Genomic DNA, 23,309 nt, shown 5'->3' on the forward strand with positions numbered 1-23,309 from the left:
TTACTTCGGACGATTTTTTATTTTGCATTTCATACATCATCCAGATTCACATTCTCGCAGGATCAGCAACTGCAACAGCCACCTCGCCTCCGAAGTCCGCAAGCGGCCGGAGAGCCACAGCCGCGGCCTAAGGCGAAGCACCGACGTGCTCACGAAACAAAAAATTGCACAATTTTCCCTTCATTTTTCTTAAACTAACGCCTGACACAAAGGCTCACGGCTGGAGAATGGAAATGCTTTTCTTCTTCATGCCTCAAACTAAACATTAAACTTATCTGACAGGGCGAACAAGGTCTCTTCAATAATTAATTGCACACACACACGAAAAATCCTTTATGATGCATAAATATTTTGTTACACAGGGTACAAAAATACTTTCACTTTTTGGTTGGTTTCGAAGTCTGGAAAGAACGAGGAGCAACGGCAGGGGCAGGGTGTGTGGTGGAAAGGTAAGCGAAGTGGGCAGAGGAGGATGCTCCGAACCGCTGCTGGCCCGTCTGAGGGGCAGCGGAGGACCCTGATCTGAAATGAAAACACTCCTCTTTGCTGGGCGGTCGCAGCTCTTCAGCCTGAAGTGTGTGGAGCGGTGGGAAGTGGAGGGTGGAACTGGCCGCAGGGCTCGGCCCCGCGGAAGCAGGCTGGGTGCTGGGCAGGGGCGTGGAGAGAGGGACCAGGAGTGATGAACCGGGAAAGGCCAGGACCTGTTGCTATGGTGACAAAATGCGAGAACAAACTGTACACTCACATATACACAAGTCTAAGTGTCTTAATTCATGCCAGAAAACATGCAAAATCAAATGCCTCGTTTCTCTGAGGTGAAGCTACAGAAGCAAGTTTGGAGCGGAGGGCAGGCCTTGCTCGTCCCAGTGCGGCCCCCGGAGCAGAGCCGGGTCTGGGTGTCCGGGGATCCGGAGAGCAGGCCCCTGAGTCCTCCCCTGAGGCCTGGGAGGAGGGCTCTGGGGCGGGGCGGGGCTGAGGAAGAGGAGAGAAAGGAAGCAGGAAGCAGTCCACTGAGTCAGGCTTAAAATTCACAGTCTTTGGAGGGAGGTGGCAGCTCTCCACAGGCTGCCCGGGGGCAGTGGAAGCTCGGGGCAGCTTCCTCCCCAGCAGGGGGCTTCGAGCTGCGGTAACAAGACCTGGGGGGGGAGGGGAGAGGTGGCGGTGAGCAGAGGTATGGGGCGGAGTCCGCGGGCAGGGGTGCGGGGACCAGGCCCCACCGGGAGCCCCGGTCAGGGCACTCACCCTGGGCCTCCCGGCCAGCACTTACTGAGGAACTAACAGAACTGGCGGTACTTCCATCCTTGCTGCGCCGTGTCGGAGGACGGGTACCAGCGCACCTGCAAGAGAAGCCAAGGTCAGGAGCCAGCCTTGCAGTCTCCCCTCGACCGGGAGCCGGGCACGCACGGTCTCCTGTGTCCCCTTGGGGTCCTGGTTCTGTCCCTGACTGGCCGACGACGGGCCAGTGTCACTCACCTCTAGGCATCAGTTTCTTCACCTGAAATGGGAGAGGCCACCGCACTGGCCTCCGCCGCCTCCTCCTCCTCCTCCTCCTCCTCCTCCTCCTCCTCCTCAGGGTGAGGGTTCAGAGAGAGAATGGTTCCGATGCTGTGCCCTCCACTGAACCCAACTGGGACGTGCCGGGCCGCACCAGGTGGAGTCTTGGCAGCCAGGGGCACTGGTGCCAACAATCCGCCCTTCCCTTTTCTTTACGGGGAGAGAGCGGAATTCCTAACATTAAAAGAACAAACCCAATACATCTTTGCTCAACTTCCTTGAGTCCCAGTGACCTCATGCAGCTACAGGCTACAGGTGATTACATCACGCGCAGGTGTGAGGGGTCAGTACGACAGGATGTAAAAACTGTACCAAAGCAAAGTCAGTCCCCCAAAGGGCAAGACTCCAGACATTGGTCCTGTCCTTGTACAATTCTGTGGGAGGTCAAGGACAAGACCCAGATGCGTGTCCTCCCAATCTCCACTTCCCTATCGCTCTTTTCCCTCCATGTTAACCCTCCGAAGCCTAGAGATTTGTAACCCACCAGCTGAGCCCTCGAGTGCGGGCCATCAGCTAGAGAACCCCAGCACTTTCCAGAAGGTCCCAGACATGCACCCCCTCCCCCACAGGCCTGCTGTCTGGAGGGTAAGCTGTGCTGGGGGCCAAGCCAAGCCTGCAGGGAAAGCCACTGCCCCAGTTACAGCCAGCATGGCTGCCTGGGTGAGGGTGGGGCCAGGGCACCGTAGCGGGGAAGTGAGGGGGAAGACCACCCAGAGACGGAGCCCGGGTCCCCTCAGGAAAGGAAGGGCTGGCACATAGAGCTGATGTAGAAATGAGTAGCGGCGGGGCAGCTGTGAGAGGCTGTCACCCAATAACCACCTGGGGTTGCAGAAAAGATTATCGAGTAACGACAGGCCAATGGGGGGTGGGTGGAAGCTTCCTGAGAACTGGCTCCTGGGCCTCCAACTGGGAGGCACTGTTCTGTGCAGCGCCCAGCTCTGGCCACCACATGTGGCAGGAAGTCAGGGGCGCTTGGGATGTAACAAGTAGCAGGGCAGAGTCTTAGGTCACCTGACCAATGCCAGGCTCTCCTCTGGGCTCCGAGCACATGGCATCACTGTCACCAGGACACAGCGGACCCCAGGCTGCTAGAACTACCTTGATTAAGCCCCACACCACAAAGAAAGGGTCAAGAGCCTCTTCTAGCCGTTGAGCTGTCCAGCCTCAGAGGCTATGGGATCTTCTTTCCTGCCTCCTAAACGTCTGGAGGTGGTTCCCTTCCTGCCCTGCTGATAGCTGAGTGGCAGAAAGCCTCTCCTCCCCTTTACTGGGCCATGGGTGCGTCTCAGCTGGAAGCCCAGCTGGACACTAGTGCTCAACCCCCAAGAAGGGCAACGAGGAAACCAGCACCACTGCTACCAGATAAGCCTGCGGTCCAGCTCAGGGAAGCCCCTGGTGGGTCCTGACCCAGCCTCCACCCAGCCTCCAGCTGGAGCGGCCCCAATAAGGAAGCGCCACCGCCAAGCTGGGTGCCCTGCAGGGCTAGAGGAGGGGGCGATAATGAATGAGAGTGGGAGGGGCACTGGAGGCCTCCTGCAGCTGCCTAAGGGGTCCCTCAGGGAGCCCCACTCTCTCTACAAGCGCTAGAATCCTGCCCCCAAGGCAGCAGCTCCCCCCAGCCTGAGATGGGTCAGCCATCTTCTCAGGGAGGAAGCAGAGGAGAGACCCCATTTCTGAGATTGAGGCCGGCCTGCCCTGGAGAGGGCTGCATTTCTGCTTCCCTCAGACACCTCGTTTCGGCCGGCGGTCCGAGTCCTCTCGGAAGCATGGTCCGTTCCTGTGCCGGCTCAGGATAACAGACCTCCAGGCCCTCTAGTTGTTCACAGGGGACTTGGGGTCCTGAGAGGATGTGCCCCTGGGTATCTAGAATGAACCAGGCTCCGAGAGGACCAGCATCTCAACAAAAGTGGGCATGAACTCAGTCCCTGCTCACATCTTGGGACTGACTGAGAAGGTACGCCAGGAAGTGAAGTGGGCAAAGGAATGAATCCACACGAGAAGAAATATAAACAGTCAATAAACACAGGAGCCTCACTCATCAGAACTCATCAATTAAAGTAATACCCAGTCTTACTTAACCCAGATGGGCAAGCCTGCACTTTGACCTTCTAACAGTTCTAGGAATCCATAAGGAAAACAAGCAGGACAGGTGCCCAGAGAGGTGTGAGCAATGGCGCCCGCTGCCACCCGGCCCGTCGGTGGCGAGAAGTGGTGCAAACAACCTACTTACCGTCTACAGGGACCCGACACGCTCCCACAGTGGGCTGTCGGACGTCCAGAACGCAGAGCGACATTTACTGATGTGGGAAAGTGTCCTGATATTTAGGGTTTAAAATGATTAAGTGTGTATATGGTAATTTTTGTAAAGATTCCTATACAGAGATTTACTTACAAACCTATACCCAACTATCTGCCAAGTCTAAGGACTAAAAGTAGCAATTTTCTAGGGAGCAGGAGGATAAACCAAAGGGAAAGAAGAACAAGAAAAAAAACAAACCAGCCTTCTTTTTTTCCATAAATGCAGACCTCTGGTAGCTAATGCTTATGAAATACTTAGCATGTACCACGTGCTGTTCTAACTAGTTTTCATGTACCAAGTTCCTTTAATTCTTACAAAACCCCATGAAGTTGCCGCTATTACCGTTCCACCATACAGACAAGAACACAGAGGTACAGAAGCTCATGCAACTTCGAGGTCATCAGTAAGTGGCTGAGCCAGTTTGAGGAAGCGGGGGAGCCACAGTGAGAGACCCCACTCCCTCAGATGAAACAGAAGCCAAAGTCTGGTCCAGGAGGACCCTGGGACACAAGGGGACATGGAGGACCCCTGCTTCTAGGCCACTATCTGTACATGCCAGAACCTAGTGTGCCTCTGCCACCCACACCTCTGGCCTGCCTCACCCTCTTAAAGGAGAAGCTTCTGTCAGGCAGGTCGGAGGCTGAGCAACATGGCCTCGTGCCAAGACAGAGTGGGAGGAACCCCATCCCGGCCCTTCCCGCAGGCCCGGTCCCTTGTGGCTCAGGCTGAGCTACTGGCAAGGGCATGCGGCGGGGTGTGCCCATCTGAGTAGAGAAAGGAAGGATTGCTCTTCATCCCCTCTTGCCCCTCAGCTGCCACCTCCTTCCCCCCGGGGGCAGAAAAATTTGGCTCTGCTGGTCCTCCAGGGTCAGAATAATCCCCTTAGGACCTACACGGCCCAGCACCTTCACTTAGGCATGTTCGCCCCCACTTCTGGGGCAGCGTTGTCAATGGGCAGGAAGGCACTCTGGGAAGGAAAAGGAAAAAATGCTACTGCTTGGGAAATGCCTTTATGCCTATTACTGCATTCGGCCCTAACAATGTCCTCGGCATTACTGTCGAGGACGTGGCTTTCCAGACAACGAGGAGCAGGGGCAGAATTACTTACTACTCGGACCGATCTCCAGTCATTAGTCTCCCTCCCCCAAAATGTCACTATCCTTTGAGACGGTCTCCACCCTCTTCCCTGGGTGACCAGAAGGCAGGAGCTCAGGCGCGTTGAGGCCTCCAGTCTCGGAGAGGCCAGGGGAGAAAAGTGGACAGTGAGATTGAGTGTCAGCCGTAGGACCTGGTACTTCTATAGCTGTCCCTTTGTACAACCCCAAGAAGTAGGTATGATTTAAAGAAAATTTTTTTAGTAGTTGTTCAATTACAGTTGTCCCCATTTTTCCCCCATTGCTCTCCCCTGCCCTGTCTACCCCCCCTAAAATAGGTATGATTATCAACATTCTACAAAGAAATTGAGACACAGAGAGGTTAAGTAATTAGCCCAAGGTCACACAGGTGTTAAAAGAGAGAGCCAGGATCTGGACTGAGGCAGCGGGACTGGAGGTGGCCAACCACAAGGCTTGGGGAGGGTGGGGGGCAGCCGGAATGGAGGACAACAGGAGGGCATGGGCCCCTCAGGGGCAGGTAGCAGCGCAGTGCCCCACCCAGCAGGGGGCTACCCTGAGAAGGGAAGGATGGAGGCGCCTCTCCTTACTCATTTGACACACTGTCCCTGGCTCCCAACCTCTGCCTTTCACTGTCTCGGCCAGGCGTCAGCAGGCGAGGCAGATCCTTTCACCCGATCTGGTCTAACCCTCTCATTTTTCAGATGAGGACACGGAGGCCCAGAGGTGAAACCACTTGCCAAAGGTCAGGTAGCTGACTGGTGGCAAAGCTGGGATCAGAGGCAAGGACCCCAGCAGTTACACTCCCCACATGGCCAGGAGCCATCGGAGATGACAGGGACAGTGTTCCCTGCTACCCACTCTGTGCCCACCACAGAACCCGATTTGTGGTAAACACCCAAACGTCTCCCTCTGGGGGAAGATCTTTACCACCTTCCTGCCCTGATCAGGTTCCCAGCTGCCTGTGCTGTGCAGCTGGGAACAGAGCCCGGGTTAGCATCTTCCACTGTCACTACAGTCCAAAGTGGCCACGGCCGGGGGAAGCCCCTGCTGGGGAAAATGGCTTGCTAGGGGAGTAGCCCCAGAATCCGAACCTTCCACCCTGGAACTGAGCCACCCAGATGTAACTAAGGACTCCAGAGGATCGAGACAGAGAGGAATGTAGCCCTCGGCCAGAGCAGCCGCCTCCTCCCGCTGCAGCTTCCAGCTCCTGTGAACTCTTCCTTCCTGGCTTCTCATTTCCTTTTCCTCCTCATCCCCTTCCATCACCCTGGCCCAGCCCAGGCAGCCTCTGTTCTCTCCCTCTAGACAGCACGGCACGCCCTGGCCAGGTCACTCTTTCCCACTGATCAGAGGCCAAGGTGGGTTCGCCGCTGCCCCTCGGCCCCTCCGTGCTACCTGGAAGTGCCTGGCCATACAGCTGGCATTCCTGTCACTGCCTCACAGGGATGGACCAGTTGGTACCTGCCCACCTGCTTGTCTGCCTCTCAAGCACCTGGCACAGCACCCAGTGAGCAGAGAGCCCTCCTGGCCCAGCTCCCCCACCCTGACCCTCCCCTGGAAGTCCTCGCATCCTCCTTCCAGCCCACGCACAAGCGAGAGCACCCAGGCTCGGTGAGAACAGGAACACTCGCTGAGCACTCGGGATGCTCGGCCCAAGTACCGTTCGTTCTAGCGCCTCTCATGTGTTAGTAATTTAAGTCTCATGACAACCCTGAGGAAGACAGTATTACCCTCCTTTCCACAAGACTTAAAAATCAAGGCATGGCCCTGGCTGGTGTAGCTCAGTGGATTGAGCGCGGGCTGTGAACCACAGGGTCACTAGTTCGATTCCCAGTCAGGGCACATGCCTGGGTTGCAGGCTAGGTCCCCAGTGAGGGCCGCAAGAGAGGCAACCACACATTGATCTTTCCTTCCTTCTTTCCCCCTCCCTTCCCCTCTCTCTAAAAATAAATAAAATCTTTATAAAAAAAAAAAATCAAGGCTTGGAAATCTTCAAGAGCTTTCTCAAGTTCATAAAGACAGGAGGAGCAGGAATAGGCAGCCGGGCCCCAGAAACCACACTCAGCTTGGGATGTGAACTGTGGCTTTGTCGCCATGGGCAGCACGCAGTGCAGTGCCACGAGCGTTCGGGGGGTGGTGGAACCAGAGCTGGGTCTCTCTCAGGGCTCTGCCTCGGACCCTCGATGCAGCCTCATGGCTTAGTCCCTCCCTCCTCTCTGTCAGAAACTGAGTCCTCACGACACTGTCACAGAAGACAGCAGTTCTGCTGAAGCTCTGGAGACACCACACGTGGCCCAGAGGCCGGGCAGGTACAAAGCCTGGCCAACTTAGAGGCTTAATTCCCCCCCTTTCTGCTTCTCCCCAAGAGGGAGAGCTTACCTGAGCATGCAGGGCGGCGGCGGCAGCAGCAGTAGCGGCTGGGTAGGTGAATGCAGCGTGTGAGATGGCTGGGGTCAGCTCTGTGGTGTACAGAGGGTAGGGGGCCCAGGCCTCTGGGGATGTGGGGATCAGAGCAGTCCCCATCAGGTCATCTACAAAGGGAGACAATAGGCCCCATCATCAGAACACCGATTTTCCCTTCCACCACCCCATTCCACACAGAGAAGGGGACTCAGTTCTACGGTTGAAGCATAAGGTCCCCATTCAGACCAGACTCCCCCTGAGACCAGGGTAAGAAGCTGTGTTAACTTGGCCGGGCAGGGTGAACATCCTGTCTGCTTTGAGACGCTCTCGATGGGCCTGCTCCGATCTTAAACAAGAGAAATCAGAGACAGTTTTGGGGAAGCTGGGCAAGGCTGATGGCTTAGGGGCTCAGGCTGTCTGAAGTCCAGCAAAGGCTGCAGGGCAGGACAGATGTGTGGGACCCACAGAGAGAGGTGGCTGTGGATGTGCCAAGGCAAGCAGCCTCCGCCAAAGCGGGGCATGCATGCACCCTGATTCCCTCAATGAGAGTCTCAATGTCTGCTCTCTGTATTAAACACCACTGGAGCTCTCAGCTCAGGCCAAGAGCAAGGGCAGCAGACTGTAGCTCTGAGGCCACTCACAGGGGTCCCGGGCAATGAAGTGTGCTCCTAGGGCAGGGTGCGCGCTGGTGGGATTTGGTGTAGCCATTAGCTTGTTCTTGGCCATCTTGGTGTTGGCTTTGGCAAACTCTAGCCTCAGGGTCTGTGGGTTCTCTGGATCAAAGCGAACACCCTGTATCAGAAGGAAAAAGAGGGGAAGACTTCACTTTGTAGAACCCAGACTGTCACTGCAGCGGGTACAAAAGGTCCCCAGAAATGTCTTGCCGGAAAGACTCGCCCACATGGGGCCAAGACAGAGGATCCACTGCTTGGGCCTTGTGAGTAGTGACATTTGGCCAAGACAGCACAGCCCAGGACTCTGCCCCAGGGCTGCTGGGAAATAAGGTACTTCTCTGGGCCCTGTCCTTGGGCGTGGAGTTGGGGAGGGTTTGCAGAAGACAGAACAAGGACACGCGTTGCCTGGGCAGGGGGTCTACGGGTGAGAGAAAAACCTGTTCTCCGTCTACTCACATTCAATGCATTCTTGGCTGCTTCTGCTCCTGCCCGGCTATCAAAGATCACAAAACCAACAGGCTAGCAGGAAAAAGAGAGAACACCCTTGCATCTCTCCCAACATTTATCTCCCCTCCACAGACAGACACACCAAAACCCCCCAAAATAATGAAAAGCCACTCTCGCCCATTTCCTTCCTATGTCCAGCTGGAACAGAAGTTCTGGTGCACCAGAAGCCTCCCACCAGGTACCACAGTGTGGGAAACGATGCCGACTGAGCTTTACCCACTGCATTGAACGTCGCCATCTCAGTAAAAGTCTTTTTTTTTTTTTTAAATGCATGCAGATAATTAAGAGTAAGTTAGTTCCATGTTTTCTGCGTGAAGTAAGGGACTCCAATATACCAAGTGCACGGGGAGGTTCCAGATTCAGTCAAGGGCAAATAGGTTGAAACTCCCCCAACTTCATCTTGCCAAGATTCAGTCCAGACCCCGAACGGCCCCCCGCCGCCATGTCTCTGGGCCTCCGCCTTGGCGCCAGGCTGTGGCTCCTCAAGGGTCAGAGAGGGAGGGCCAGGAGCTGACTGGTAAGAAGGAGGAACCTGTGGGGGCCACTTTCATCAGCCCAGGACTGAAAAGGGACACAGGGAGCAGGTCTCAGCTCCCAAAATGCCTCAAGATGGAGGAAAAGGCGACAGACATAGTTCCAAGCTCAGCAGTTGGGCTGGGCTGAGAGGAAGAAAATCCTTGGAGAGAAATTACCTGTCGTGACGTGAGCTTGATCAGGGACCCTTCATACCCCTGCAGAGAGAGGTTAGTCATTAACAGGGAAGGTCAGAGCCACCGCTGTGCTGTCCCAGCCGCCCCTGACATCGCCCGTCTTTTCCCTACTGCTCTCCTGTCTCATTCTCACACTCCTCTCCCCCAAAGTCGACCCTCTCGGCCCTCCGCCACTGTTGGGCGGCCTCCACCCTGCATTCTGAATCACATGGAGTGGCGCGTGGGTGGGCATCACGCCACAGCGGTCATCATTTCACGCGCAAATTCCTGTTCGCTCCACTGACTTGTAATCCAGATGTACCAAGCTTACCTTTTTAAGTTTTCTCATCTGCAAACTGAAAAGGCTACAGGGAATCTCAAAGATTATTTATATGGCAAAATCTACGGAGATTCTCCACATCCCCGCTTTACACATGAGGAAACAGAGGCTCAGAGGGGGTAAGCAACCAACAGAAAGCACCATGTGAATTAACACCACCAGGACAGAGTCAGGTGTGTGATCTCAGTTTTTGGGACTGTCCTACGTCTTCCTGCTGCCCAGTCCAGGTCAGAGATTCATTCCTGATGCTCCGCCTCCACCCTAGGCTCCATCCCCGCCTGTGGATGGCTGGGCCCAGACTCACCTTGAACGGCCTGAAGAGCAGATAGAGTTCTCTGGGTTTAATGTCCACAGGGAGGCCACTGACGAACAGTGTCCGGACCTGGGGACAGAGACCACAGTGGTCAGGGCCAGACTAACCGAGGGGGAGGGATGACGGCCCTTCCATCAGGAAGGAACTGGATCCTTCCAGAGTTAGGGAGGAATTCTGTATTTCCTGGGCCTCCTCTGAAGGCCAAGGCAAATGAACACTCAAGAGTTTTTTAGCATTTAACTTTTTGAAGCCCTTCCTGTGCGCATTCCTTTCTCTAGGCTCACGGTGCAGGTGTCACTCAGCAAGCGCCTGCTCTGCACCTCTGGGCGAGGCTGTCCAGGGCGCGCGCACAGGAGAGAGCCCTATTTAATAAGTGCACAGATGAAGGACCCTCTGATATCCGAAGCAAACTATGGTGTCTTATGTCCCGCCCCACCTCCACCCAACACACAAGTTAAAATGTATATATTTTCCCGCAGATACCTAAGGACCCCAGGTTGAGAGACTCTGCCTGGTCTCAGGAAGAGGCAAAGATGCAAATGGAACACAGGTGCTACGCCACATCCTAGAGCGACTTCAACAGAGGGCCCACCACTTCCACATCCATCTCCTAGTGCTTCTCATATAAGCTCTTCAGTGGCTGGGAATATGTTCTATTCTTGCCTCTATGCCCAGCTCCTAGTATGGTGCTGGTACTGTTTACTGACTAAGAGACCTGGGTAAGAACTCGGAGATGGAACAATTGTGCTGGGCTTTGAAGAATGAGCACGATCTCGCTAGCTTCAAGTGCGGCAGGTGATGCTGTAAGTTATGAGCCTTGCCCTCGACGCGGTCACAACTTGGTGGTGAAGCCAGGTCTAGACACCAGATGTCCACCCTGTGACTCCAGCCAGACCTGACTTCCTGAACTGCGTGACGGCCTGTGGGACGCAGCCAACAGCCCTGCTCTAGACAATGCCTTGATGAGGAACCGGGGCAGCCCGGCAATGTCACAGCCGATGCGCACACATCTCGACAACTTAGCCAGGAATGGCTAAGGAGCCCAGCTGTTGGTAACCGGTGTCAGCGCCCTCACCCCCACAAGAATGACTCGAGCCTGTGCCTGATTTTAAAAAAATGGGTAAGAACAAGCTTCTTCTCTCACATGAGTTTTTGCCAAGAAGCAAACCCTGCCATTTAGGGCACATGGCCTCCGCCTTAGTCATGCCCTTCCCTCACCGGACACACCCAGCTCCCGGGCCCGGGGAGCAGGCTCTGTCACTGCACTCCCCGGCAACTCCGAGCCCCTGTACAGGCTGCATTCAAACGCTGGCCTGTTCCCAGAGGCACCTGGGAGAAACTGGACAGCCGAGGCTTCAGGGTGGGCTCAACCGAGCCCCTGGACTCCAGAAGGCAACCATCCTCTACACCCTCTGCCCTTTGAAGGAAGGGCCTTTAATTTCCATGTAATCCCCTACACGGAAGTGACTTGCTAGGGTCACCAGCTTTCCTCAAACAGCAGCAGACCTGGCACACATCTGGACTCGCAGAGACGATACCTGCTTCTGGGTGCCAGGACTTGGGCACCCAGCCCACCCTCAGAGGATGGGCTGAAGGAGTGCAAGCCAGCCAGGGGCCCACTGGGTGGGCCTGGGTCACCCCCCGCCCTCTGTCCTGCGATGGTGGGACGTGGTTTGGGCCAAACACACAGAGCCAGAGTCACCCCGTAGAAACTTCTGTCCCAGTTCCTCCTGGGCCACCCTTTTCACCCCGGCTAATTTTAAACCCTTCCTCAAATGGCTCCCTTCTGGCCGGACCTCCCCAGGGGCCCTCTTAAATAGCCAGTTCTCAGCACAGTTTCCTGCTTGGGTGGGGGAGGGGGCAGGAGAGGGTATCTTTCCCTCATTCCCAGCTCAGATCCTTGTTTCCAGCCCTCCCTTTGGGCCAGATGTTTCTAGACTATTCTCGTGGTTTCTGTCTTTTAGGCTCGGAAGCGCTCGAAGGGCTACAATACCGCTCCTGCCGTGTCCCTGGCCGCCTCCCCGGAAACAGACTGAGGCCGAAGCAGTTATGGATTAGGCGGTGGGTCCCTGTACACCAGGTCACAGACCCTTGGCTGGGATCAAAGTCTGGGAGGCTAAGTCACAGGAAACCTGGCCTGACTAGCCTCTCTGGTTCTCACTTGATCCTCGCTACCCTGGCAGATGACAGCCTAGCCTCTGTGTAGGCAGGAAACTGAGGCCTGAGAAGGGCTCAAGGCTGGGTAAGGCCCAGGCACCCTGAGTCAATCGTCTGGTCTTCCAGCAATCCACGGCTGTGGGGACAGATGGAGTGGCACTTGGGTGGCCTCATCAGCCTCATGGTGGGTCAAGTGTGCCCATCAGCCATTCAGTAGTCAGTCCCTTCCTTAGGTACCTGTTCAGGGCGACAGCAAAGCTGGAGTGATGGGGGCAGAGCAAGAAACCAGCAAACCGGAGTAGAGGGAGGCAGAGGCGCAGCAGGCTGGCCAGCTACGCGCCGAGAGGTTCTAGAGCCCACCCACCTGCCTTTCTGCGTCCAACTCCCTCTGGTCCTGTCGCAGCCCATCTCCTCCAGGTCCCCAAAAAGCTCCAGGGGCACCAAATACAGCTGGTCTCAAGGCAGCTGCTTGTGCCGCCTCTCAGGTCACTCTCCCTCGTTCCTTAAGAGAAGGGCACCCATCCCACCCATCCTTCACTACCTCACTTCCCCTTGCTTCCTCTGAAGTCCTACGGGGCCCTTAGGGTCCTTCACATCATTTCTACCTGTTTGAGCTTATCCCTCACCCAGACTCTATAAAACCCCAGAGGAGGGAGCCAGGTCTCAAAATCTTTCATATCCTCCAAAGCACTGAGAGCCAGGCCTCGGCAGTGGGAATCCAACCTCTCTGTGCACCTTAGTCCTTCCAAAGAAACTCCCAGTCCGAGACAGACAGGGCTCAGAGTGGCCGACAGAGTAATGCCATAAATGGCAAAGACGACCAGCTTTAGTGAGGCCACAGTTTGCACCCCAGCCTCAGGCCTGGCTTGGGGAAGATGCTTCATGTCTTGGAATCTGTGTATCTGCACAACATGGACACCACCGACCTCCAGGACGGTGCCCGACTCCATGCCTGGCACACAGGAGGTGCCACAAAATGTGCATTTGCTCAGGGCTCCTGTGATCACAGCAGTCACCTGCACGCAAACCTCACCCACCAGCTACCACGAGCCACTTAGTTACAAGTGCCTGGGCAGGCTGGGCCAGTGCCAGGTCAGTCTGGAGCTGGCAATGCAGGTGAGACGATCTCAGCCGGTCACTGGGTTCCTTTTCTCTCTTTACCAGGGAGGTAACATTTGAGGGAAAGGCGCCTCATTTTACAGACGAGGAAACCGAGGGTCAGAATAGGAAGGTGACAAAGCAAGCTGACAGCACAATCAGGATCTCTGCAGGGACAGCAACATGCAGTTACTCCTCCAAGGCCTGGCCAGTTTAGTCCTGTGTCTCAGGCCAGCATCAGACAGCCCCTCCCGTGCCCCTCGCTGGTGCCAGTCTCCTGACGATGGGGCCCAGCACGCACCAAAGGGCTGCATGCAGCCCCTGACGACCGGCTGACGCCAAGATGATCCACCAGAGAACCCACGTCCTACCTACTTCACAAATGTATTGTAAGAATTCACCACAAAAATGTTTTCAGTATCTGAAGGGAGCAAAAGGGGTTGTTCCCACAACCCCAGGTTACTAGCAGTCACCGAGCCCGTTTACGTGGCCCTTCTCCTTCTGTACACTCGCCCTTTCTCCAGAAGTGGCCACACAACCCATGGGATTATTTTCGTTCCTGTCCTGATACGTGGGAAAACACCGCAGCCCTTGTAAGACGACCATCTTCAATGGCAAGTATGAGCAGATGGTGCTAGGCCACGGCCACGTCCTTAGCACAACTGGAAGATGGTTTGGGATGGGGTTCAGTGGGTACTAGGGCGGGGGCTGGGGGGGTGGGAATGCAGAATGGATGGAGGGAGCATCCTGAGAAGTCAGTAAAAGAAATATGTTGAGGAACATCAACATCAGCTCTTTCTGATGAAATCTACGGGAAGCACCAAATTCAATGCAAAGAACTTGGCCCAGAGAGGTGTCCCACCACACAGGACATCGCAGACATGGCTGTGTGGCCTGCACGACACGAGAGCAGACTCGGCCTTGCTGGAGGTCCCAGCCAGCACCAGGCCTGCCCACAGGAACCAGCTGGCCCTTTGGCACAACCGAGTCCCTTGTCTAGCAAGGCTCTGGGGGCTCCTGAGGCAGCTCTTTCCTTATGCAAGTCCTGCTGCCAGTCTTCCTCGGAAGGTGCTGTGGGTAAGGGGTGGGGGGAGGTCCAGCCCCTTCTTCTAAGTCCACAGGCTCTCACTGGTCGGCGGACTTCCTGGGGTTGTCTGGGTCTTTGCTGTGTGCTCCTGGGCTCTTTCCCGTGCAGCCAGTGCTGGACCTAGAGTGCCTACGGGTTCCCAACCACCTCTTGACCACGCCTCACCTCGTCCCCTGGTGGCCCCAGAATCTCACTCCCAATGCTCCAAGGGAGGGGCCAAGAAACACAGTGCCTGAAAGGCACAGGAAGGGGTGGTCTCCCCTCCCAGAAGAAAAGTTTAGGAGGATGCCCTGGCTGGTGCAGCTCAGTGGACTGAGTGCTGGCCTGCAAACTGAAAGGTTGCTGGTTCAATTCCCAGACAGGGCACATGCCTGAGTTGTGAGCCGCATCCCCAGCTGGGAGCGTGTGAGAGGCAACCTATCGAAGTATCTCTCTACACATCAATGTTTCTCTCCCTCTCTTTCTCCCTCCCTTCCCGTCTCTCTAAAATAAATAAATAAAATTTAAAAAAAGGTTTAGGAGGAGCCTCTCAACCACACTTTTTTTCTTTTTGAAGATTTTATTTATTTTTAGAGAGGGAGAAAGAGAGGGAGAGAAACATCACTGTGTGGTTGCCTCTCGCATGCCCTCTACTGGGGACTTGGCCCGCAACCCAGGCATGTGCCTTGACTGGGAATCGAACTGGCAACCCTTTGGTTTGCAGGCCAGGGCTCAATCACACTTTCTAATACCAGCGAGACAGAGGACGCAGGCTCCCGGGGCTGTCCAGTCCTTTCCTTCGTGATAAGAAGGGGAGCTGCGGACTGTCATGCGGGTCTTCCTCTCCTCTCTGCAGCCCTCTCAGCCCAGAGGTTAAGAGCTCACCTCACTTTTCATAGGGAAAAGAGAAGTAGGAAGAAGGGGCTCCGCCAAGCTCATTCACGTCTATATGTCCATGATGTTCTTCTATCAGGAAAATGGAAATCTGTTTAAAGATCTTCAGAAAAAAATGAAATCAAACAAAAGCCTTCAGGAGCGAGGTGGCAGGGACACCTAAGGCATCAGCCTCACAGCACAAATTCAGGCTTCTGTGGCAAAAGCTTTCAGACAGGACACTGATGGATCACTACCCATCCAGGGCACATCTCTCTTGGCTCTGGACACTCCAATGGGCAGGCCTGTCACTCAGGGGTCCCCACGCCAGTCTAGCTTCCTCGAGGGTGGCTGCTCAGGTCTCCCTCCTCCCCAGGGCACACATAGGCCCAGCTCACAGCAGGACCTGCAGGAATTAGGGGAAACGGGCTGGCAGGGGAGGAGAGGGGGCGGGTGTTCTACACAGAGGAAAGCAGCCAAGCAAAGCCCCTAGGTGAGGTCAGCAGCGGCCAGAGCCCTCCCTCCCCAGTGAAGGAGACCCCATACTCAATCAGAGGCCAGGCTGGGGTTTGGCCACTCCCTTCTCACCAGGTGTGTGCCCCCCTCTGCAAGGGGAGGGGCAGGCCTGATGCTGAGGGCTCTGTAGCTCTACCCTGTCCCAACTTTTCAACACAAGAGACCTCCTTCATACTGGCCAGTAAACACTCACCGTCTCGGTTAAGGGCAGCAGCAGGGTATTGCGGCCCAGAGAACAGGCTCCATAAGCACCAGCTTTTTTTAAAGATGGAAAGGGGAAACACAACTTTCAAAAACAGTGGTATGCCCGCGGATACTACATCCTCTTCCCTCTGACTCTGAAGGACAACCACAGCCTTCTACCTACCCCGGCCGGTAAGCTCCAAGACGGCAGCCTGTGCTCCAGGGTGCACCTGCTCAAAGGACGAGCCTTTCTCGACAAAGGATGCTGAGGCAGGAAGACATGAGGGCCACTCCCCACTCTTTCCCCACTCCACTCCCAAATAGATCCCACAGGTCCACCAGGAACACTCTGCTCCAGAGGACAGGCTCCTGCCTTCTAGGCAAATCCCAGCCTCATGAGGCTGGGATTCAGGGAAAGACACAGTCAGGAAACTTGACTCAGGGTGATAGAAACATTCTACCAAAGAGGTAAAGATGGTATTTGAAAACTGATTCTTTGTAGCAGTTCCTTAGTTTAGCATCTCTGAAAGTTAGAATTCAATCTGCAAAGGAAAAACTCTTTCAACTGTCTACTCCGTCAAAATGTTCAAGTAACGCGCTTACTTCAAATCCCGCCTACTGGCTGCTTAGCATGAACTCTCCCAGTGTCATCTGGATGGAAAACACCACTTAGGGAAGGGGGTGGAATCCAAAAAGGGAAAAACAAGCCTCTCATAAGCCCCTCCCACATCCTTCCCCAGCTCCCAGCCCTCAGCAGTGACTGAGATGCAGAATATTTGAGCTGGAAGGAATCTTATTTTTAGGTGAGGAAACCAAGGCCCCTGGGGTCCAGCAAGTTGCTTGTGGTCACGGAGCACACCAGAGGCAGACCCAGGGTCCCCAGGTGCTCACAAGTCAAAGCTCTTTTGCAAACCATGATGGCACACCGCCACCCACTCAGACTCCAGTGGGGGCAGCCTGGGACACCTGGGAACAGGTAGGTGGCCTTCAGCTCCTGAGCTAAGAGGGCAGAAACAGGCCCTCACACAAGGCCAACTGGGGGGTCCCACAGGATGACTCCATGGTCGGTCCCCAACAGTTAGTTATAAGGAGGTCAAAGGGAAAACTGACAGACTGCCAACTCTCAGCAGCTGAGCATGGCCTTGTGCTCCACTGACTAGGGGAGGTGGGGGTGGGAGGCTAGAGCAGGGTCCCTCGCACACCTTGGACAGGACAGCTGGGCGCATGTAGCTTAAGGAGGCCTGAGCCCAGGCCCCCCCCCCCCCGCACCAGCCCCCCGCCCCAGCCAGTCCATGGAGGTTTATGAGCTGTAGCTTGCTTATATACAGCTATGGCTTTCCTGACATAAAGACACTGAAGATCCTTTTTGAGCTTACACCAGCCATCATCACACCCAGCTCTGACCTGGCTTCTCCCAGGGAAAGGGACCTCACTGAGAACCAAGACAGGGGACTCGGGTTCAGCCTCCTGCTCAGCAAACCACTGCTGACCAGACATGGACACAAAAGGAAAAAAGCCTTGAACCAACTGCCAGGGAGCTTGGGTTGAAGTCGCAGCCCTGCCAGGCAGGTGGCTTCGTGGCCCCCTCCACTGCCTCAGCAGTAAAGGAGAGGGGTGGGTTAGTCTCAGGGTTCTTCACACCCACCTTCTAAGATACCAGGGAGCAGCAGAAGGTGGCCTCTATCTGCTCTGAGCTTTAATGCTTTCCTTCTGCCCACATGAGGATGAAGACAGCAGTGAAAAAGAGGCTAGAGAACGAGGGGGTAGGAGAGCAGAGGGCAGAAGCCAGGCCCTGGGCCGAGCTGGGCCTGGGGTGTGAGAGGAGTCGTTGCTGGGGCAATACTAGGGCCGCCTGACGGAAAGCTCAGAGCGGTTCCCCTCCCGTGCAGAGATCTCTGTGGCCAGGGTTTTCCCGTAGTGTATGTCTGGAGGGGGTGGGGTGGGGGCTGGGTTCTGCCTGGGTCCCATGCTTAGGCTTGGCACCAGCATGGTGCTCTTACCCCTCCCAGGGGGGAAAGAAGTCCCTCTGAGTGAGGCCACTTGACGAGAGGTGGATGGAATGTGGCGACATGGCCTCCAGACCCAGGACTTATAAGGGCTGAACAAGGGCACAGGAATAAAGAGCAAGCAGACACAGCCAGACAGTGGACAGGAATGGAGATGCACATGCTCCCAGAACCCCAGCACTTCCCGGGCTTCCTCCAAGGGCTCTGGGCTGCTCGGCTCCCGGCTCAGGTCGCCAACACTGTCGTCACAGTCTTAAAATTTGGTGTGGAGTCCAGGCTTAGGGTCTATTGCAGTGTTCTGCTTGCCCCTGCTGTAATTCCAGCCCCAAAGCACGTATCATCAGGGCAAGACTCTCAGGCCCCAACCGGGCAGCACTTCGTGGTTTCCAGGTTCTTCACGCTTATCACTGGCTCAGGAGCTCGGCAGTCCTCTAATGTGATAGGCAAGAGCGGTACTGGCCCATTTCACAGATGGGGAAACCAGCTAAGGGAATAGGTGCCTGGCCAGCCAGTGGCAGAACTAGGAATCAAGTCCAAGTTGCCTGGGAAGTTGGGGCTCTTCCCCCAGAGCCTGCAAGGTGCCTGAGGCTTTGACTGGGTGTGTGTAGGGGTGGGGAGCCAAGTTTTCTAAAGTGAGAGACAGGGCCGGCATGTATAAAGTGTTCGATAAGAAGGCTGCAGACCCCACACCGGCTCTACTTCTACCCCAGGAATAGGCTGACCGTCTGCGCAGCACACCTGGTCAAAGCCGGGCGTGAGCGCCACCCACACCTCGCTTAGGGAACCAGCACGAGCCGAGCTAGGCAGACTCGGTGCTGTGGCCAAGCGCCTGCTTTCCATTTGGTTCCAGACAGACCAGGGCCCAGGGCTTTCAGAAGCACCCTGGAGTGGCAGGCTCCTAGGGCCCCCGGCATGGCAGCCCCCAAAGCAAGGCTCGCTGCCCTTCTGTGACATACACCTCTCATCCTTCCTGGTACTGTGTGGTCAGCCAATGCAGCTCTATCGCCTGTCCCCTGTACCGGACAAGGGTTGCAGCTGTCACCACTGCCGCACAGCACCCCACAGACTCAAAGCTTTGGCTGAGGGACACCTCACACCCCTCTCGCAGCTCCAAAATCAATACCTCCAACCCCTTAACCCACATGCTGTTATTTTAGCATGAACACACCATGCCGGCAACACACGGACGAGGTCCCCACACCGCCCACTGGCTGACGGAGCCTGGCAAGGGACGTTTCCTAAAGTAAGGGTCCTGCTGGGAGAGGCTGCTGTCCAGGGGTGGAAGCTGCCCTGTCATAAACACATTAGGGTCCCTCCGTCCCCAGCTGTGCCTGCACCTGGCCACAACTACCCACCAAGAGTAGAGGACAGTCTAGGCAGAAGCTCTTTACAGCAACAAAGGTTCTCAAAAATGGCCTCAGGTCCTATTCCAGTAACCTCTCCTGACCACCCCCCCACACCAGTAAAAGCCCAAGACCCATTTGGGGAAGGGGAGGTTGGCCATTTCCAAGAGGAGCTAGGTGCTGCAGACACTTACCCAGCGGCCTCGTCCAGGTCAGGCCCTACCCCTTCTCCCTGGGAGCCCAAGTCCTGTTCAGAACTACACAGGCGGTCTTGATGACTTGTGACAGCCACGAACTTCTGCTCAGTCAGCCATAAATGACTAAAGGCCATGGCAGATGGGTCTAGGCAGACCCTCCCACCACACCCACCCCTTGCTGTACTCCAAAGCCCCCTAGCACAGATGGATCCACCAGTGGACGGACTCTTCAGGGAGGGAGGACCCAACAATTCTGCCACCTGTCTAGCCTTGGCACATCTTTGAGGCAACCTTATTCTTCCCATCCAAGGGCAGAATAGAGGGAGAGGCAGAAACCAAGGCGCCTGTGCCGGTCCCTGGGGACGCAGACAGGGTCCTGGCATACAATTTCCACGGGTTGCCTGCAGACCGCCGCTCACAGCAGCACGGTTCCTGAAGAGCAGCAATGGGCTCTGCCCCACCGCCTCACGGCTTTGCCGGGGGCATGAGGACCCTTCTGAGGCAGCCATGGTCAGGGGATGGCAGAGAACTCCAGCATTCTTGCTCGGCTCTGAATGACAAGAGGTAGGTGGCCTCTGACCAGGAGCTCAGCCGTCAGGGCAGGCAGGAGGGGCTCCTTCTCTCCGCCACCTGCCAGGCCTGCCTGGAGGTCCAGTGGAAATCACGAGCAAAGGCCCAGCATCCTGCGAGGTCCTGTCTTGCCTCTGTTTACAGTCGCCAGCTACCCACTGACGATGGGGATGAGAAGTCAGAAGTCCAAACGCTGAGAGAGATTTAGAAGCTGGCTCTCCCTGGGGCACACTAGCCAAGCTGTCTGTGTGCAGGGAAGGAGGGCATAAGGAGGAGTTCCAAGGCAGTGGTCCCCCAAAATGACAGGCAGTCACGTAAGAGCAAGCACAGGCTTCCTAGCCAAGGTGCCGAAAGCACTTTAGTCACGGTGTGCGAGGGCGGTCAGCCCCCCGACAGGGCCAAGGGGGCGCCTGCCTGCAGAGAACAGGAAAGTGAAAATGACCTGGTTTGGTTTCCACTGTCACCGCGAGATGGCAATTCGAAACAATACCTGTGATCAAATGCTTACCCGGCAAGGACGGACAGCTCCCCTCACCCAGTCCTGGGATGCCACCAGACCTAAGGGACCGGCTCCTGAGCTTCTACCGAGACTGGGCATCCCCCAAAGCTCAGAGTTCGAAAACTTTAGTTGCAGGATTTGTTCTCGCCCTGCCCCCAAGACTCACGAAAAACCCTAATACAAACAGAACAGGTATAATGTGGCAAAGAGCAAACGCTGGATTCAAATCCCAGCTCACCCACTCGCAAGCTGCAGGAGGGCTACCTAACCTCGCTCCCAGTGCTAATGATGTAAGTAACTCATGGGGCTGTGGTGAGAGCTGCGGGTGTTCAAATGGCAAAGTGCTCAGAGCGATGTCTGGCTCAAATACTGTATGTGGACTCACTGTTATTAGCTAGCCTCTCCCATAGGTCACCTGAGCAGAGGGGACCCATCCACGGCCACACCCAGGAAGGAGAGGAGCCTGCCTTACTGGGATCTGCCTGAATCCACCTGCTGGGCCCTGTTCCCAGGTAAAAGCCAGAAGCAGAGATGTGTCCCTTCCCTTAAACCAGTAAAAGCCTGGAGACGGAGTACCGAAAAGTCCCAGATTCTGTCAAGTGGTTTTGATGACAGAGAAAAAATATATGAGAGGGGCGTGCCCAGGGTGCACACTGGACCCCAGAACCCCTTCACATTCATCACACTCATCCCTGGTAGGACGGGCCAGGGATGCAGCTGGTCCCCGGAGGGAATATGATGGGCCCAGGGGCACCAGGCCGTGGCCCAGCAACAGGGAACGCAAGGAACAAGAAAAGATGGGGGTGGGAGGACAGCAAGGGACCAAGGCTCTCAAGGCAAACTGTCACCCCTTTCTTTAGCTGCCGTTAATCCCTGCCTATGGTTTACCACCAGGCTGACAGAAAACTTCCGTAACTCCTGGAGACTCATCCCTCATCCCAAGATTCCAAACGCTTCCCTCCCCTTCCGGGACCCCAATGAGTAATTACTATAACTTAGCATTACCTTCTGTTATGAAAGTAAGGTCTCCATTTTTCAAAATAGAATGTTTTCCAACCACATCCCCCCCCCCTCCGCAGAAACACTGTACTACCTAGCGGTCCCTCCAGAGTCACTCAGACAGGACATGCTAGGGTCCAAGGCTGAGCAGCATCGGAAGCAAGCGTGTCCCGAGCAGGGCCCATGTGGCGTATCACCTAACCTTCCACAGCCTGGGCACCGCAGGACCTGCCCGGGGGAGGGTACAGCCTCTGCACCGGCACTGACACTTGGCTCTTCCCCTGCAGATGTTCCCCGTAATTCCTCGTAGCCCTCCTTAGCTTTCAAAGGGTGCCAACGCTTCTAACACATCTCCTTCCCAAGTGGCTGAAAAATGCCAATTTGTCCCCAAGCTTGCATAACCATAGTGTGCTCCCCAATAATGCTACAACACAGCAAACTTCTGGTAGTCACCCAAACAAGCCATCTGGTTCTGCAATCAACCCTGTTATTCTCCCTCCTTGGAATGCCTTTCCCACTCCCCTAGGTCTAACAACCGCCCGCTCAGCCATATCTCAGGGAGGGCTGACCTCTAACTTCTCAGTGGCACCGCTGTACCGCTTGCTGACATCCCTTCATTTTATCTGCGTGTATTTAACATTCCATCGCTTCCCGGCAAATCTTTCTCACCTCCCAGTCTGTGATCTTTTACCTGTATCCCTGACCCTGGTTTGGAAGAGGAACCTAATGCTTATGATATGACTGAAGCCTCCATGGGTAGGGTAGGCAAGCAGGGAGGGTCCAGGCTATACAAACAAAGCATTTGTCAAGAGTCAAGGCTATAAAAAGACAAGCAGCCCCTGGAAACCCCATCCTGGAACCACAAAAAAACCCACACCTCTTTTCCCAGTGATCTCACACCTTTCGGAACCGAGGCCTTAGGGTGGATAAGTCAGATTCCTTGGGTTTTCCAGGGTTGCTTCAGTTAATCTCTAAGAGTCACCTGGGAAGAGCCAGCCTAGGTCAACCAAGAGAATAAGTCACTACTGCTCATGCAGATTCCCCAGGGTGGGGTGGGGTGGGGTGGGGGCAGCTCTTAGGGGTTGCAGAAGGAACTGCTTAAGGGCATCCCAGCTACAGAGAAGGAGTCCAGTTCTAGCTCAAATCACCCATCCAAGTTGGGACAGCAGCAAGAGAGCTCCCGGCCCACTGTTCAGTCGCTCATCAGGGGAGGGAGCCAGTACTCGTGCTTACCTGACCAGAGCAGACACTGGGCTCCAGGAGAAGCCCAGAGCCTTGGTTTTAGACCTTTAACCGCGAGCCCTGGGCCCTCCCCCAACACCAGCTGCACTAACTCCCTGAGCCACCACAGGGCCGTGGCCACCTCCATCCCCAGGGAGTAGCAAGGACTCCACTTCTTGAGGATTCTCCCTCTGTCTAAGAAAAGGCACTTAGAAAAAGTGGCCAGTACCTGAAATGTTTTCTCCAAGACTGGTCTGGCCACATGGTTCGCCTTCCCACATCAAAGTGGTGGGTCTGAGGGGTTAGCCCGGCCTCTTGGGCAGTGTGAGGTCCCTGTTAAAGTCAACCCTCCAGAAGAAGTGGCATTTGGGGTATTTGTCCAGCTTCACAGGAGACAGCTCCTCTCCCTCAATTTCAGCCCACAGGAGGCCAAGCAGAGACCCCACACATGTCAGCAATCCTGTCCCCCCCACCCCCAACTCTCAGGGGGAAGATTCTGAACCACCAGGTAGAATAAGGATGAGGTTAAGGTCCCCAAAGCCATGGACCTGTGGGCACCGAGGAGGACAAGACCTTCAGGAGCCAAAACGATGCCACCACACTGGAGCCCACACCACACTAATGGACAGATGTCAGGCCTTCCCTTGTCACCCTTCAGAGTGAAGGGTTGTGTATTCCTTCCTTTCT

At 55.5% G+C, this 23,309-nt stretch overlaps 1 protein-coding gene across 2 annotated transcripts in view; it reads right to left on the minus strand.

The window, feature by feature from the left end:
* RBPMS2 (RNA binding protein, mRNA processing factor 2) overlaps positions 1-23,309 on the minus strand; it is a 24,919-nt gene continuing 1,610 nt past the window's right edge. Inside the window, exons 2-8 of one of the 2 annotated variants that reach the window (XM_045202073.3) lie at positions 9,886-9,963; positions 9,245-9,283; positions 8,502-8,564; positions 8,013-8,163; positions 7,348-7,499; positions 1,243-1,337; positions 1-1,136 (exon numbers count right to left, since the gene is read on the minus strand). In XM_045202073.3, the coding sequence (XP_045058008.1) occupies positions 1,275-1,337; positions 7,348-7,499; positions 8,013-8,163; positions 8,502-8,564; positions 9,245-9,283; positions 9,886-9,963 (546 nt within the window). In that variant the 3' untranslated portion in view covers positions 1-1,136; positions 1,243-1,274. The remainder of the gene's footprint in view (positions 1,137-1,242; positions 1,338-7,347; positions 7,500-8,012; positions 8,164-8,501; positions 8,565-9,244; positions 9,284-9,885; positions 9,964-23,309) is intronic. The other variant, XM_024568409.4, reaches the window with a different exon arrangement.

The sequence above is a fragment of the Desmodus rotundus genome, chromosome 7 (genome assembly GCF_022682495.2).
Source record: "Desmodus rotundus isolate HL8 chromosome 7, HLdesRot8A.1, whole genome shotgun sequence".
Classification (NCBI taxonomy): Eukaryota; Metazoa; Chordata; class Mammalia; order Chiroptera; family Phyllostomidae; genus Desmodus; species Desmodus rotundus.